The sequence below is a fragment of the Asterias amurensis genome, chromosome 4 (genome assembly GCF_032118995.1).
Source record: "Asterias amurensis chromosome 4, ASM3211899v1".
NCBI lineage: Eukaryota > Metazoa > Echinodermata > Asteroidea > Forcipulatida > Asteriidae > Asterias > Asterias amurensis.
Genome location: NC_092651.1, coordinates 4,240,197 through 4,255,387, shown reverse-complemented (window position 1 = coordinate 4,255,387; position 15,191 = coordinate 4,240,197). Strand labels below are relative to the sequence as shown.

Here is a 15,191-nt window from a genome sequence, read left to right as displayed (position 1 = left end):
ATCAACCATCTAAACGCACACAACTTCGTGGGACAAGGGTGTTTTTTCTTTCATTATTATCTCGCAACTTCGACAACCGATTGAGCTCAAGTTTTCACAGGTTTGTTATTTTATGCATATGTTGAGATACACCAACTGTGAAGGCTAGTCTTTGACAATTATGGTATAATAACATTGTGAGAAACGGCTTCCTCTGAAGTGCCATAGTTTTAGAGAAATACCTAATTTTCCACGAATTTGGTTTTGAGACCTCAGATTTAGAACTGGAGGTCTCAAAATCAACCATCTAAACGCACACAACTTCATGTGACAAGCGATTGAGCTCAAATTTTCACAGGTTTGTTATTTTATGTGTATGTTGAGATACACCAACTGTGAAGGCTAGTCTTTGACAATGACCAATAGTGTCCACTGCCTTCAAGCAAGACACTTGACCATGATGCTTCGTCCTTTCGAATGGGACGTTCAGCTGTTGGTCCCATGTGTTGTGTAACTCTTGTAAAAGAACCCCCTGCACTTATCGAAAAGAGGAGGAGTTCGTCCCAGTGTTCCTGATTTGATAGGCAGCATACTGCGCCGCAGCACCTTGTAAACCATTACATGGTGTTAAAGGCAGTGGACACTATTGGTAATTGTCAAAGACCAGTCTTCTCTCTTGGTGTATCTCAACGTATATGTATAAAATAACAAACCTGTGAAAATTTGAGCTCAATCGGTCATCGAACTTGCGAGATAATAATGAAAGAAAATTTCACCCTTGTCACACAAAGTTGTGTGCGTTTAGATGGTTGATTTTGAGACCTCAATTATTAAATCTGAGGTCTCGAAATCAAATTTGTGGAAAATTACTTCTTTCTCGAAAACTATGACACTTCAGAGGGAGCCGTTTCTCACAATGTTTTATACCATCAACCTCTTCCCATTACTTGCACCAAGAAAGGTTTTATGCTAATAATTATTTTGAGTAATTACCAATAGTGTCCACTGCCTTTAAAGTACTACATGTAGGCCTCATACTTCAAAATGTATCTCTCCACATACCTTGCAGGACAAAATACTGAGCCCTTTGAATCGCCCCAGGGCTGTGATAAATCACTGTATAAGAACTTGGTATTATTATTAATATTATCAAGTACATCGGTGTGTGACAGAATTGGTACTCATTTTCTGCAAATTGTATGAACAATGTAAGCTTAATTTTTTTCGGCTTAGTGGCTTTAAAGTTAGTTCACAGAACAGCAACTAAAGAAATTAAGAAGCAATGCTGTTCTGTTTAGGAACCTTCCTTTTGGAAGCATGTCATGTTAAGGAACTCTCAAACTGAGGATATGATACTTCCCGATAGACTTATACAAGAAATGTGTTTCCATTAGGGAAGTATACATGTAGTCTCCCAACAAGGCACTTAGATATCTGGGTCATTTTTCATAGAGCACAGAAAGTAGCTTAGCACGGTAACATTTTGCTTACAGGCATAAGGGGCCAAATTCATAGAGTTGCTTAAGCAAAAAGTTCACTTAAGCACGAAAATAGCTCGCTTATTGTACACATGTTACTGGCAGAAATTTCATGCCATATACATTGCTTGTGACTGGTATTTAGCTGTTGTTTACTTAGCATAACAATTGAGTGGAGCCTTAGCCGGTTATCTGATTTTACTAGGCAAGGATTTTTTTTGCTGAAGCAAAATTTTGTGCTTAAGCAGCTCTATGAAATTGGGCCAAGGTTACCAGCCAAACTACCATAGAACTAGGTCAGGTGCCTAGTTCTAAATGGCGTTCCCAAATAGAAACTTATGTGTTAGTTCAGGGAACCATACCGTCCAGGAGTTTTGTGTGGCCAAATATTAAGACTGAACTAACAATGCAAATGATTTTGTGCAGTCAATTTGTGCACAGTGCATGTACTAACAAGAGGGTATAAACAGAGACAAATGACACTAAATTTGTACTCAAAATCTCCCTTTTTTTTGAGTTATTTTGTAATCCGTGATTCCTGACCTTCATCCTACATTAGAATCATAAGATTCGAATTTGCTACATGTACTTGTATGTCCGCATTGTACAATTTGCTGATTTATGCTTTATGCAACAAAACTCACTGAAAACATTGTTCCTGAAGAAAACACTCGTTGTTTTTCGTTGGTTTTGGCAGGTTCAAAACCACAGATTTGTAGCGCCACTTTTACTTAGAAACTGAACAGATTCCCGCTGTAATTTCTGCTAATTGCTCGCTCCATCCCTTTTAAGTGTTTGATTCTTATCCATCAATTTACAGGCCCAACAGCTGAGACAATACATATCCTCAGAGCCAATGAAGATGGATAGAATCAGCAGTCGTGACTAATAAATTAGATTCTCATTTCTTTACACAACACCCCCCTCGATCCCCCTCCCCCCTCTATCCCCCTCCCCCTCCCACTTTTGACTCTCAGAGGTCATGCCCTACTTACATGCATTACACAAAACAGCAAGGGCTGCATAGCCATTGATTTATATTCTACTACCGCAAAGTAGATTTTCTAGGAATTTGGGAAACTTCTTAGTTCTGAAAAGAACCATCCTTTTATTTTATTTTAAGAACTGTTCTGTCCTTTTTTGGGTAAAAGGCAGTGGACACGATTGGTAATTACTCAAAATAATTATTGGCGTAAAACCTTACTTGGTGACGAGTAATGGGGAGAGATTGATGGTATAATAACATTGTGAGAAACGGCTTCCTCTGAAGTGCCATAGTTTTAGAGAAATACCTAATTTTCCACGAATTTGGTTTTGAGACCTCAGATTTAGAACTTGAGGTCTCAAAATCAACCATCTAAACGCACACAACTTCATGTGACAAGGGTGTTTTTTCTTTCATTATTATCTCGCAAGTTCGATGACTGATTGAGCTCAAATTTTCACAGGTTTGTTATTTTATGCTTATGTTGAGATACACCAACTGTGAAGGCTAGTCTTTGACAATTACCAATAGTGTCCACTGCCTTTAATGAACATTTACTCATGTATCCAACAGTTACCCATTGAATTTTGGGTGCCCAGATTGACTTATATGGAGAAAGGTCTGTCTTAAAGACACCTCCACCTCCAATCCCCGTCTCCACCCTACCCCTCTTCAAGATGTTTGGGAGATTTCTCAGTTATGAGAAGAACTGTCCTGCTTTTTCTTGAAAAAAAAAAACCCGTCCTGGTTTTTCTTGGTTATTGTAAATTTAGTACTTATCTATCCAACAGTTTTTCCCATTGAATTTTGGATTTTTAGAATCGCTTATGGAAAAGGGGTCGTCCTTAAGACTCCCCCAACCCAATCGCTGCCCCGCCCCCCTTCAAGAACATGTTGAGGAGTACTGAATCTTCGTTGCAACTCAACTTCACTTATCAATTATCTTGACATGACCAGCCTTAGGGCCCCAGGAAAAAGGATATTGTTTACAGGACAAGAGTGTAGAGACGCAAGTCATTCACACCATAGAGTACATTTCCTGCAACCTGTCCGACTCCACGTCCCAGTTTTGAAGAAGTTTTGAGCCGCCATGGAAGAGGAGGAGCCGTGTTAACCTTTTTGTACTAGGAAGTTTTGAGAAAGTTGATGTTGCATCGCCTGTTTTTTACGAGTGGAGGGTTGGGAAAGAACTCTCCACTTGTCAAAATGGAAAACAAAATGTTGTGACTGCCGAGTGCTTAAAACAGGAACTGCGAGTTTCCTACCTATGGATCCCACCCTTCACCTTGCATCTTGTCTCTCCCCCAGCCATCTTAATCTGCCTTAAATCTCCCCCTTCCTAACTGGCAGGCTGGCAGCCGTACCCCGACGCCACCGCTAGAGTGAAGCAGGAGGGGTAGCTGAGGATTACCAAACTCCCCAGATGCCTACAGGAAATCAAGATGATTTAGCCCTTTTCGCCCCTCTCTGGAGAAGCGTTTAATTTGTTTATCTACATCTTTCAAGTGTAGATGTCTCTCGGGAGAATTGGTCTGGTGTTAATTGTGGGCCAGCTTCGGAGGAAACTCGGGTGAATAGCCCACTAGGTAATAAGCAAATCTGTTTTGCTTTTACAAAGTGCAAGGGGGTTTTTGGTGTGGCAACGACGCGCATCCAAACATTGTCAAGGTCACATTGAGTATGAATTAAAATACTTGTAGGGGTAGTATCTGCGAAGCTGTGTCGTGGATAGTTTCAAAGCCGGGCTCAAGAATAAATCCGAATTGACAAACACGCGTTCCAGACTCACTACTATTTATAGGCTTAATTACTTGCCGATGTGATGATTTTTTTGAGTTTTTTTTTTTTCTTTCTCAGCGAGGCTCTGCAGCTGGTCTGAGAATCTCAAGTAAATTAGCCCCCCTGGAAGCCGTCTATTAGCCACTACCTTGTGAAGAACGTCATTCACTCACGTCCTAACAAAGATGATTATGGTTTTGGACACATCGAGAAAACGTCGCTTCTGATTTAGGTCAAGGATTTTGACGACTTTGAGAAATGAGATGTCCGTCAAAAAACTTCGGTAGCGGAGGAAAGAAACGTCAGTCAATCAAGTTTTGATGGCTTAATAATAGACATACTTTTGATGACAAGGAGGTGAGCACCGGTCAATTGGGCCCCTTCATTGTGGATCCCTGAATACATTTAAAACCTTTTTTTTCTGAAGCCAAGTCTTTTTTATACCTCTGCTCGCTATCGGTGAAATGCACTTAAAATAGCTCAAAATGCGGACTTCATTATGTTGCAGGCCTTGAAATAACCTACATCAGTTGCCGTGGTGCCCTGTGCTTTTGCTGTGGTGCCCTTTGCAAAGTTCCAATACAAACTTAATTTTTTCTTCAAAGAAGACCAGAGGAAGACCAGAGGAAAGTTTCTGTGCCCCTCCAAGAACGAGATTCAAGACCTGTTTTCTCCAGATTCGGCTTGGGCTAGGTTGGCCCCGTGGTTGCTTTTGCAATTGCACGTGCTTTGCGAACGCGCTCAGGGCTTTTTACGAGAGGACAGAGCCTGAAGCTGAATCCAAAGCCGAAGCCGTGGTTTTGAAAAGGGCCCCAGAAAGGTCCACATTCAAACAGTCAAAGTACTGAGTGTTACCCATGTGCTAATGCTGAAGGTCCCCGAGGCGCTATGTATGAAAAAACATCTCACCTGCCAGAGCTCATCTGACAAACCCTCTCTCTACCTCCCCTCAATTAAAACAAACACACAACAAGAAATCGGCTGTCTACACCTCCCTCATGTGTCCCCTTCGGGTGCCAACATTGCCCCCCTCTCTCCCCCCCTCGGAGCCCAGCGGGGGGAGTTGGTAAAGCTCAGGCGTACAGCATTTATAGCTCCGGTGACAAACACACAGTCAATTCCTCTCACAGGAAATATTCACTTGGGTGTGCGTCACACGCCCCTTTCAGCACAGGATGTTCAGAGTATGTAACCTCGCTTTTCTCTCTTTCTTTCTTTCTTTCGTCTTCTTTTTTTCCCTTTCCCTTACCCCACATGTGGCCTTAAAGGTGGCGTTCACCTTTTCTAAAAATGTTCTTTATTGCGCCAGTCATGATACTTCAATGAGGCAACGAAAGGCGATTGCCTCCATGCCCCCTGGTCATTGCCTTGGTGCCCTTGTAAATGCTCCAGTTAAAAAATTACAATTTCCTCATATAAGGTGGCCTTTGTAAAGGAGAAAATGCCTTGGTGCCTTTGCTCATTCAAAAACGAAGCATACAGGCCTGCGATCATAAATTTTAAATGTACACAGGTGGTCAACGTGGTCCAGTGGTTACACTGCAGAACTTGCAATCACAAGGTTGTGGGTTCAAATCCTACCAAGCTAACCACTGATTTCACAACATCTAGAATAAATACTGTTGTCTAGTTACTGAGTCACAATTTCTAGATTTGTGGAATTCATAATCATAGACGTTGGACCAATGTATAAGAGAGATTGGCTGTGGGCAGTTAGTTGTTTATATTTTGTGGGAGTTTGCTGAGTTCCCTTGATGAGAAGATCATCTAAACTTCTTGCTCAAGAATACAGCCTGGACTTGAACCCACACTTTGCTGATTAGAAACACCAGAGCTTGAGTCGAATGCTGGGGGGCACAGAGGCAATTGCCTCCCTTGTATCCATGAAGTTTCAAGCCTGCTTAAAGGCAGTGGACACTATTGGTAATTGTCAAAGACTAGTCTTCACAGTTTGTGTATCTCAACATATACATAAAATAACAAACCTGTGAAAATTTGAGCTCAATCGGTCATCGAACTTGGGAGATAATAATGAAAGAAAAAGTACCCTTGTCACACGAAGTTGTGTGCGTTTAGATAATTCGTGGAAAATTACTTCTTTCTCGAAAACTATGGCACTTCAGAGGGAGCCATTTCTCACAATGTTTTATACCACCAACCTCTCCCCATTACTTGTCACCAAGAAAGGTTTTACGCTAATGATTATTTTGAGTAATTACCAATAGTGTCTACTGCCTTTAAGAAAACCTGGCAATCTGACAAGAGTTAATGTAATGACTACCTATTCAGTACACTGCCTTTAAGCCCCAGTAATTGAATGTACAGGAAGGTTCTTACTGTTGGTTTTGTGAAATTTGATTGATCAGCATTTCGTTGTACAAGCTCAAAGGAGCCGTTCTAGTTCCGATGACTCGTCCACAATCGCTGAGTGGAAATTGCGCTTCTAGCCTTGGTTGTTTTTGTATTCTTAAAGGCACTGGACGCGTTTGGTAAATGTCAAAGACCAGTACTCTCACTTGGTGTATCCCAACATATGCATACAATAACCTGTAAAAATTTGAGCTCAATTGGTCATCGAAAGTTGCAGAGAGAATAATGAAGAAACAAAAAAACGTCCTTGTTGCACAAATTTGTGTGCTTTCAGATGCTTAATTAAAGGCTTTAGACCTGAAGTCTTTTCTCACAGTGTTTATTACTATCACCAGCTCTTCATTACTTGTTACCATCTAAGTTTTCAAGCTAACAATTATTTTTAGTAATTACCAATAGTGTCCTGGGCCTTTAAATCAGAGGTATGTCAAAGAAAAAGTGATCATACATATATGTTTATCATTAAATTGGTCTTCTACCAAAAGTGTGTAGTGTGGAATTAGTCCAAGTTGTCTACTACACAGCAAGCAGGGTTTGCAGAAATCTTTACCGACATCCTACGTGGACTTTGAGTAAAGATAGTCAAAAATGACTGTTGTGAAGTGCCTGTAAATTAAATTACAAAAAAGTGAAATTTAAGTAGTCTTTGAATGAGTCAGTGATGAGTGAGATGCAGCTTGACAGACAGCACAGGGAGATTGTTCCAAGAAAGATCCTTGGTCATAACACGAAGACCATTTTAAAGGGAGAACGTTTAGAGGAGAAAATGTGGTGTGTCGTGGCCTAGCGGTTTAGAGCACCAGACTCGAGCTCTGGTGTTTCTGATCAGCACAGTGTGAGTTCAAGTCCTGGTTGTGACACCTTTGTCGTGGCCTAGCGGTTAAGAACACTAGACTCAAGCTCTGGTGTTCCTGATCAGCAGAGTGTAGGTTTGAGTCCCAGTCATGACACCTGTGTCATAGCCTAGCGGTTAAGAGCACCGGACTCGAGCTTTGGTGTTTCTGATCAGCAGAGTGTGGGTTCGAGTCCTGGTTGTGACACCTGTGTCCTTAAGCAAGACACTTAACAATGATGCTTTATCCTTTCGGATGGGACGTTAAGCCGTACTGTTAGTTGTGTAATACTTGTAAAACAGTGCACTTCGCTTATCGCAATAAGAAGGGGTTAGCCCCGGTGCTCCTGGTTTGATCCGCAGCATAAAAGCATTGGGCGTGTGATTCCAGCTTTCACATTAACGATAAATTATGGACTGGTGAAGAAGCTAATGGACTAGTGAAAGGACTAAATGGTCCTGCTGAGCAGTCACTGAAAAAACTTAACGGCAAACCCTGTTCTTCATTTTGGATTCCACATTAACTTCTTGTTATTTTTTAGAAAAATTGAACGGTGGAATAATTTTTGAAAGTGTTTTTAGCTGTGGCCATCTTTCATCAAAGTAAGGAGCATGTTTCCTTCCTCCATGATGCTAGTGAGCTTTACATGATAATTGGCCATGGACAAATACCAATGACAGCCCCTTAGCAGAGGCACCCTAGTTCCGACGCCCATAGCCCCTGGAATTGATTCATTATAAACTGGGACATATTAATTAGGCCTGTTGTTGGTCCATTCTTCGAGCCCCGCCCCGCCCGCTCAAGTTTGGTAATTCGCAAAAGAGGCATCAAGTTCAAAGAGCAACTGGTCCCTCTCATTCCCCCTAATCTTTGGTCTTCTGATTAATGAAAAGCCCTGGGCCCAATTGCATGGCTCTGCTTACCGCCGAATTCTGCGCTTACAATCATGATTCCCCGCTTACTTTGCAAGCGCCGAATTTCTGCGCTAGCCTTGTAAGCCTAGAATGCCTAGTAACGCGGAGTACGCACGCGCAGAAGCCAAAATTCGCCGCTAACCCGTGAAATACGCTTGCCGTAAGCACAGAATTCCCTGCTTCCGTAAGCGCCGATTCTGTGCTTACGGTAAGCAGAGCCATGAAATTGGGCCCTGTTTATTCTTCCTTTGGTTGTGAAGCAAACTAAAGATTTACAGCGAAAACAGCACAGTGACGTCGAAATTCCTTTGGCATTCACATTCGCAGGAAGTATGAACCAGGCTTTACTGTATGCAGTTTAAGGGTGACCGAGTAAAAACACGACTAGTTTGAAATGGAATCGTGTAAAAATACTTGTACTACATGTACAATGTACAAGCGCCATCCTACAAGCGTCATACAAGCGCTCTGTTTTTAACAAGCCTGCACCCAAAGCAATCACATTTGGGAGCCAATCAGGGGTGGATTTCACAAAGGTAGTCGTAACTTAGGACTAGGCCTAGGCAATGCTCAGAGATAGGACCAGTCCTGAGTTACTGGTCCTAACTTAGGACTGGTCCTATCTCTTAGCATTGCCTAGGACTAGTCCTAAGTTAGGACTACCTTTGTGAAATCCACCCCTGGACTGTTTTCCCAGTATCGGTATTTTCCTACATGGGGTTAGTGACGAGAGGTATCGGTCTGGCGTGCTGTCTATGGTAGCAAGGCTGCCCATGGTAGAGAGGCTGCCGTTGTGTTAATAACATATTGCACAACTAGCTCATTTCAAGTCTGGTTTTCTTTTCCTTATCTCTCCAGCCTTATATAACAACTCAGCAAGAAGAGGAGTACCAGACCGAACCTGTTGATCTCTCAATGAATGGAATGAGAGGTCATGGCAGTGGCAAGAGGTCATCGGATGCATCTGATATGGGTAAGACGAACAAAAATACTTGCAAAGTCGGTATATTCTCGTATTAACCTTTCACCTCTGTTGTCCCCATTTCAAATTCAACCTTAGACATGTTAGAGTTAAAGCCCAACATAAAAGCCTGCAGCCCATTTCACAAAACGCTAGGATTAATTAATCCGATCCCGAATTACTCGTCCCAATTTAGGATGGGTTCAATGTGTCCTAATGTCTATGATTACGGAACTTAACTCGTCCTAAGTCCTAAGATTAATAATAACAACAAATTCTTGTATAGCGCATTTCACAATAACCGTATCATTGCGCTTTACATTAGTGCCCTGGTCATAGGGCCAATAACATCCCTGTAATGTTTCTCAGCTCCCTAGTTAGGGAGTATACAGCCCTGAGCTGCCTGTAAGGCGCTTGTGGCTTTTCATACACAATATCAACCTCTACCCTCACAGGTACCCATTTATACCCCTGGGTGAAGAGAAGCAATTATAGTAAAGTGTCTTGCTCAAGGACACAAGTGTCACGACCACACTCCGGTGAATCAGCACCAGAACTTGAATACGATGCTCTAAACCACCCGGCCATGACACTCCCAGAGTTTTTTGTGAAATCTTGGGTAGGGGCCTTTCTCAAACCTCGGCTTAGGCTCCGTCTCCAGCTTGGGCTCTGCTGTGAACGCAGTGGAAATGTAGAGAGAGTATGAACCAGCCGTCGATTTCACAAAACTCTTCCTAACTTAAGACTAATCTTAGGACTTAGGACGAGTCCCCACCCTGCATTGTAGCATGCAGACCTTAAGATTAACCCTAAGTTAGGACGAGTAACTCGTCCTATTTCGAGATAAGACCAGTCCTAACTCTTTGTGAAATCGACGGCAGCCCTTCAGGCCTATTCATTTTTTGGAGCAGCATGTTTTTTGCACGCAGTGGTTAAACATCAGGAGATGGAGCTAGGGCACAAGTAAAGGTTTGAGAAAGGCCCCTGGAATTACACTGAGACCATGACCTCTGTTGCCCTTGGTCTTGGCCTTAGTGCCCCTCCAAAAGTTTCCTATAGACCGATCCGGGCGCGCAAGTGTTGAGCAACGCGCGCCATTTGCTGCAGTGTCTTCAGTGCATAGATTGTGCACAAAAATACACCGCAATTGTAAAAAAAATTCAATACGGGGCGCTTCCAATTTTGTTTTCGTCGGATTGGTCTATAGACCTAAAAGTGTTCTATAAATTTAAGTGACCTTTGCAAAATGAAAATGGCCTTGCCCTCCCAAAGAAAGAATTCCGGGCTTGGACATTTGGGTTAAAAGTTGCAGTTTTGTTTGAATGGGGCTTTTCAGCACCTCAGCAAGTAATATTTCTGTGGACACGTACTTTTTCCTAACACAAAACACGATGTCCACAGATTTACATTAAACTTACACAGTTTGAAGATCATGATAGTAGAAAGCTTCCCTTGAAATTTTACTTACTGAGGTGCTGTGGTTTTTAAGAAATGAGTAAAACAAATAATGTTCGTCTCAGCTTTAGCATGTAAAAACCTATTTACCAGTTATGCTATGGTTTTGGTATTAATATTATAACTGGTTAATGGGGTTTTACATGCTAAAATAATTTTCGTCTTCCTGAGACGAAAATTATTTTGTGACTTGTTTTACTCATTTCTGAAAAACTACACAACCTCAGTTAGTAATATTTGAAGGGAAGCTTTCCACTATCATTCTCTTCAAACCCTGTAAGTTTAATGTAAATCTGTGGACATTTTGATTTGTGTCGTACAAACCCCAAACCCTTTAAAAGAATTGGCACTATCAAGATGGCCTGGATTTTATTTAAACAGGGAGAAACAATCAGTAGTTTGAAATTTTAATTTATATTTGAAAACGTGCCTCCCGTATACCCCTTCCCCTACACGTACATTGCACTGATATTTCATGCACAAGTTATTCCTATGGCTTATCTACATTTGCTCTCAGGAAGCCAGTGCCAAATGCTCAAAATGTTTCCACATCAGTTAGAACTTAATCCATCACTGTAAAAGTCTTATCTTTTACTGTAGGTTTTTCATGTACATCCGAAAGGAACAAGCCATTCATTTCCCGCCTTAAACTTGATAAACCAAGATCAGACATTGTCACACTGATGAAGCGATAGGAGAACCATTGTTTCAATTAAGCCTCGTTTCCTTTTCTTTCCTTCCATCAATCAAGATGATGGTCCAGTCGACCTTAAAAAGAGACCCAGTACAATTGTAGCCCCCTCGCCTGTCCAACGGAGGCCAGGGCATGAGGAAGATGACCGGCCGACCGTCACGCTTGAGAGCATCACGAAAAGCGGGGAAGGTGCGCTCATCAAAGTCGCTCAAGCGGCAGAGTAAGTTGATCATGAAAATGAAATTTACGAATGGGTAGCGGGTGAATTCTAAACAAACATAGAAAACAAGGTCCGAAACAGCAAGAGGTAAAGGCACTGGGCACTACTGGTAAATACTCAAAATAATTGTTAAGCATAAAAATTAGTTTGGTAACAAGCAATGAAAAGCTGTTGATAGTATCGAACATTGTGAGAAACGGCTCTGAAGTAACATGTTTTTGAGAACGAGGTAGTTTCTCACTCAAATAATAAAAGACTTCAGCTGAAGCCTTGTATTATGCATCTTAAAGCACACAAAGTATTACAACAAGGGTGTTTTTTTTTTTCTTTCATTGTTCTCTTGCAAATTCGACGATCAGTTGAGGCCAAATTGTTACATGTTTGTTATTTTATGCATATGTTGGGATACTCCAAGCGAGAGTACTGGTCTTTGACAATTACTAAAGGTGTCCAGTGCATTTGAGCCAGAATGGATTTATTTTGTCACAGGTGTTCAGGATGTTGACTCTGAAGTTTGAAGCGTCAGACAGACTTATTCTCCCCTCCTATTTTTTGCAACCAATTTACAAAGGGGAAGGGTCTAGGGTGGATGGTCTTCTCTGTCGAAACCCACGTATCGAAATCAAGTTTCGTCAGTCGTTGGATTCCGTCCAACATGGGGATGATCAAAAACCTAAGCCAAAAATGAGTCATTAGTGGGATGCATTAATATTATGAAAACAGTGTTTTCAGGGGAGGATAATAACTGGTATCGATTAAAGAGTAAAACCACTCGATGAAAAGATAATCTGCCCAGCCCAACCAGAAAAGTGCAAGCAAATTACGGCGCTGTCAGGTTGCATCGGGGACGGGGCAGTGAGTAATTGGGATACCGTGATAACTCCCCGCAGTCATCTGGGAACAATCTGGGTGTAGGAGGGGGGTAAGCGAGGCTGTGGTTTCTTTCTTTTTCCTGGTGTGGTGTGGGGTTAATTAAGTGGTCCCGGGTCAGAGGGGTGGAAAAGAGTATGTGACTTTTTTTTTGTCGTTAGGATGAGTGTACCTTTGTAAGGAAAGGATGTAAGGGCATTCGTAATCATCAATCGTAAATGAAGTCAAAATTTGGGAAGGGCCCGTGGTCTCACTCAAACCCAAGTATGAGGTACACGCACGAAAGACTTAATTAGATGGGTGATTGTCCCACTGGGCAAACCTGTTGTGAGCGGACAAATGAGTAAGTGTACCTTATCCAAGGTGTCACGCAAACTTAAAGGAACACGTTGCCTTGGATCGGTCGAGTTGGTCTTTGAAAAGCGTTTGTCACTGTTTGTTATTAAATGCATATGGATAGAAAGATGTTGTAAAAGTAGAATACAATGATCCACACATACATGCCACGAAATTGCACGGCTTTCCTTTTACCTTGTCGACTAACACGGTCGGCCATTGATTCCCATAAATGGCCGACCGTGTTAGTTTGCAAAGTAAAAGGAAAACCACGCAATTTCGAGGCAAATTTGTGTGGATCATTGTATTCTACTAAACATCTTTCCAACCATAATGCATTTTATAACAAACGGTTACAAACGCTTTTTATACACCAACTCGTCCGATCAAAGGCAATGTGTTCCTTTAAAGGGAGGGTTGCCCTTTGGTAATTTCCTCAACAATTAATAGCTGTAGAAACTTTCTGGAAGGAAAGCTACTGGTCCCGTGTGTTGTGTATTGCACATAAAAGAACCCTGTACACGAAAAAACGGAGGGGTTTACTCCGGTGTTCCTGGTTTGATTGGCAGCATATTGCGCCACATCGCCTTGTAAACCATTCCATGGTGCTATGTAAAAGGATTAGATCTCATGATTCAAACATAGTCCCACATACCTTGCAGGAATTACTCTATGTTAAAGAGAAGGGGGTTCACCCCAGTGTTTCTGGTTTGATTGCCAGCATATTGCACCACAGCACCTTGTAAACCATTACATGGTCCTATCAAAGAGTAGGTCTCATAATTCAAACATAGTCCCACATACCTTACAGGAATTACTGTATGATAAAGAAAAGAGGTTCACTCCAGTGTTTCTGGTTTGATTGGCAGCTTATTACGCCACAGCACCTTGTAAAACATTACCAGGCCACTACTTCCCGTGGTGCCCTGTGCTTTTGCTGTACTGCCATTACCAATGTTCCAATAGAAACTTACATTTTCCTCATGGAGTCCCCCTTACCAGAGGGAAATTGCAGTGCCTCTTCGGGAGCGAAATCAAGGCCTGTATAACATGGTGCTATGTAAAAGGAGTAGGTCTCATAATTCAAATGTAATCCCACATACTTTGCAGGAAAGTATTGGATGTTGAAAGCACCCTGAGCATCACTGAGTGACGGATTTAAAGAAGTCATTATTTATTATGTCACTCTCATTTTAACCAATGTGGTGTCATCATAGAGTTATATATAAGAACTAGAGAGCGCACTGGCTTAAATACGCGCCCCGGCATGCGCTTATGCCGCCATTTTCTAAGTTGACAAAACTAGCATCTCACAGCATGTGTTTGTGCGGCCATTTTGTAAGTTGAACAAACAGCATCGCGTGAGCGTTCTATAAAAAAAACCTCAAACGTGTATTTCATATTCAACGCGCGTGCAGAATGGCGCGCTTGTCATCTTGCGGTCCCGTGGCGTTTGTGCATGAAGCATCACTCGTGCGCCCTCTAGTTCTTATATATAACTCTATGGGTGTCATAGATCTACATGTGTTGTAGTCAGTGCTCCAGTACAACCTATGCTCACTGTGGGTGACTCCAAACCCCTCTCGGCTGTTATGATACCTCCGCACCTACCCATGCGGCCCATTAAAGTGATACCACACCACTATGGTTTGTGCGCCACACCCACGATGTATGTAAAACTTATATTTGCTAATGCAAATTGCAATAGCCAAAAACCCAATTGAAACTGCAACCATGGGAAAGCACCATGCTGGTTGACTCAGAGGTTATACTAACTTAACACGCCAACTATACAGTAACGAAACTATCTGTAGTAGCTACTAAATTCTCCTAAAGGAATCTACGTATAGGCTTATTTCTCTAAGTAGGCTTAAAGGCACTGAACATGTTTGGTAATTGTCAAAGACCAGTCTTCTCACTTGGTGTATCCCAACATTATAAGCATAAAATAACAAGCCTGTAAAAATTTGGGCTCAATTGGTCGTCGAAGTTGCGAGATAATAATAAAAGGAAAAACACCCTTGTTACACAAAGTCGTGTGCTTTCAGATGCTTGATTTCGAGACCTCAAATTCTAAATCTGAGGTCTCAAAATCAAATTCGTGGAAAATTACTTCTTTCTCCAAAACTATTTACTTCAGAGGGAGCCGTTTCTCACAATGTTTTATACTATCAACCTCTCCCAATTACTCGTTACCAAGAAAGGTTTTATTAGAATAATTACTTTGAGTAATTACCAATAGTGTCCAATGCCTTTAAAGGGAAGATATACATCTGGTAATCACTGCCAAATTCTGTGCTTACGTTCATCATTTTCC

General features: G+C 41.8%; 1 protein-coding gene across 9 annotated transcripts in view; it reads left to right on the top strand.

Moving 5' to 3' along the window:
• LOC139935833 (uncharacterized) overlaps positions 1 to 15,191 on the top strand; it is a 107,887-nt gene that overhangs the window by 77,818 nt on the left and 14,878 nt on the right. For 7 of the 9 annotated variants that reach the window (XM_071930432.1, XM_071930431.1, XM_071930430.1 and 4 more), the window contains 3 exons: positions 9,197 to 9,311; positions 11,506 to 11,668; positions 14,391 to 14,543. In XM_071930432.1, coding sequence (XP_071786533.1) covers positions 9,197 to 9,311; positions 11,506 to 11,668; positions 14,391 to 14,543 — 431 coding nt within the window. The remainder of the gene's footprint in view (positions 1 to 9,196; positions 9,312 to 11,505; positions 11,669 to 14,390; positions 14,544 to 15,191) is intronic. The other 2 variants (XM_071930436.1, XM_071930435.1) reach the window with 1 other exon arrangement.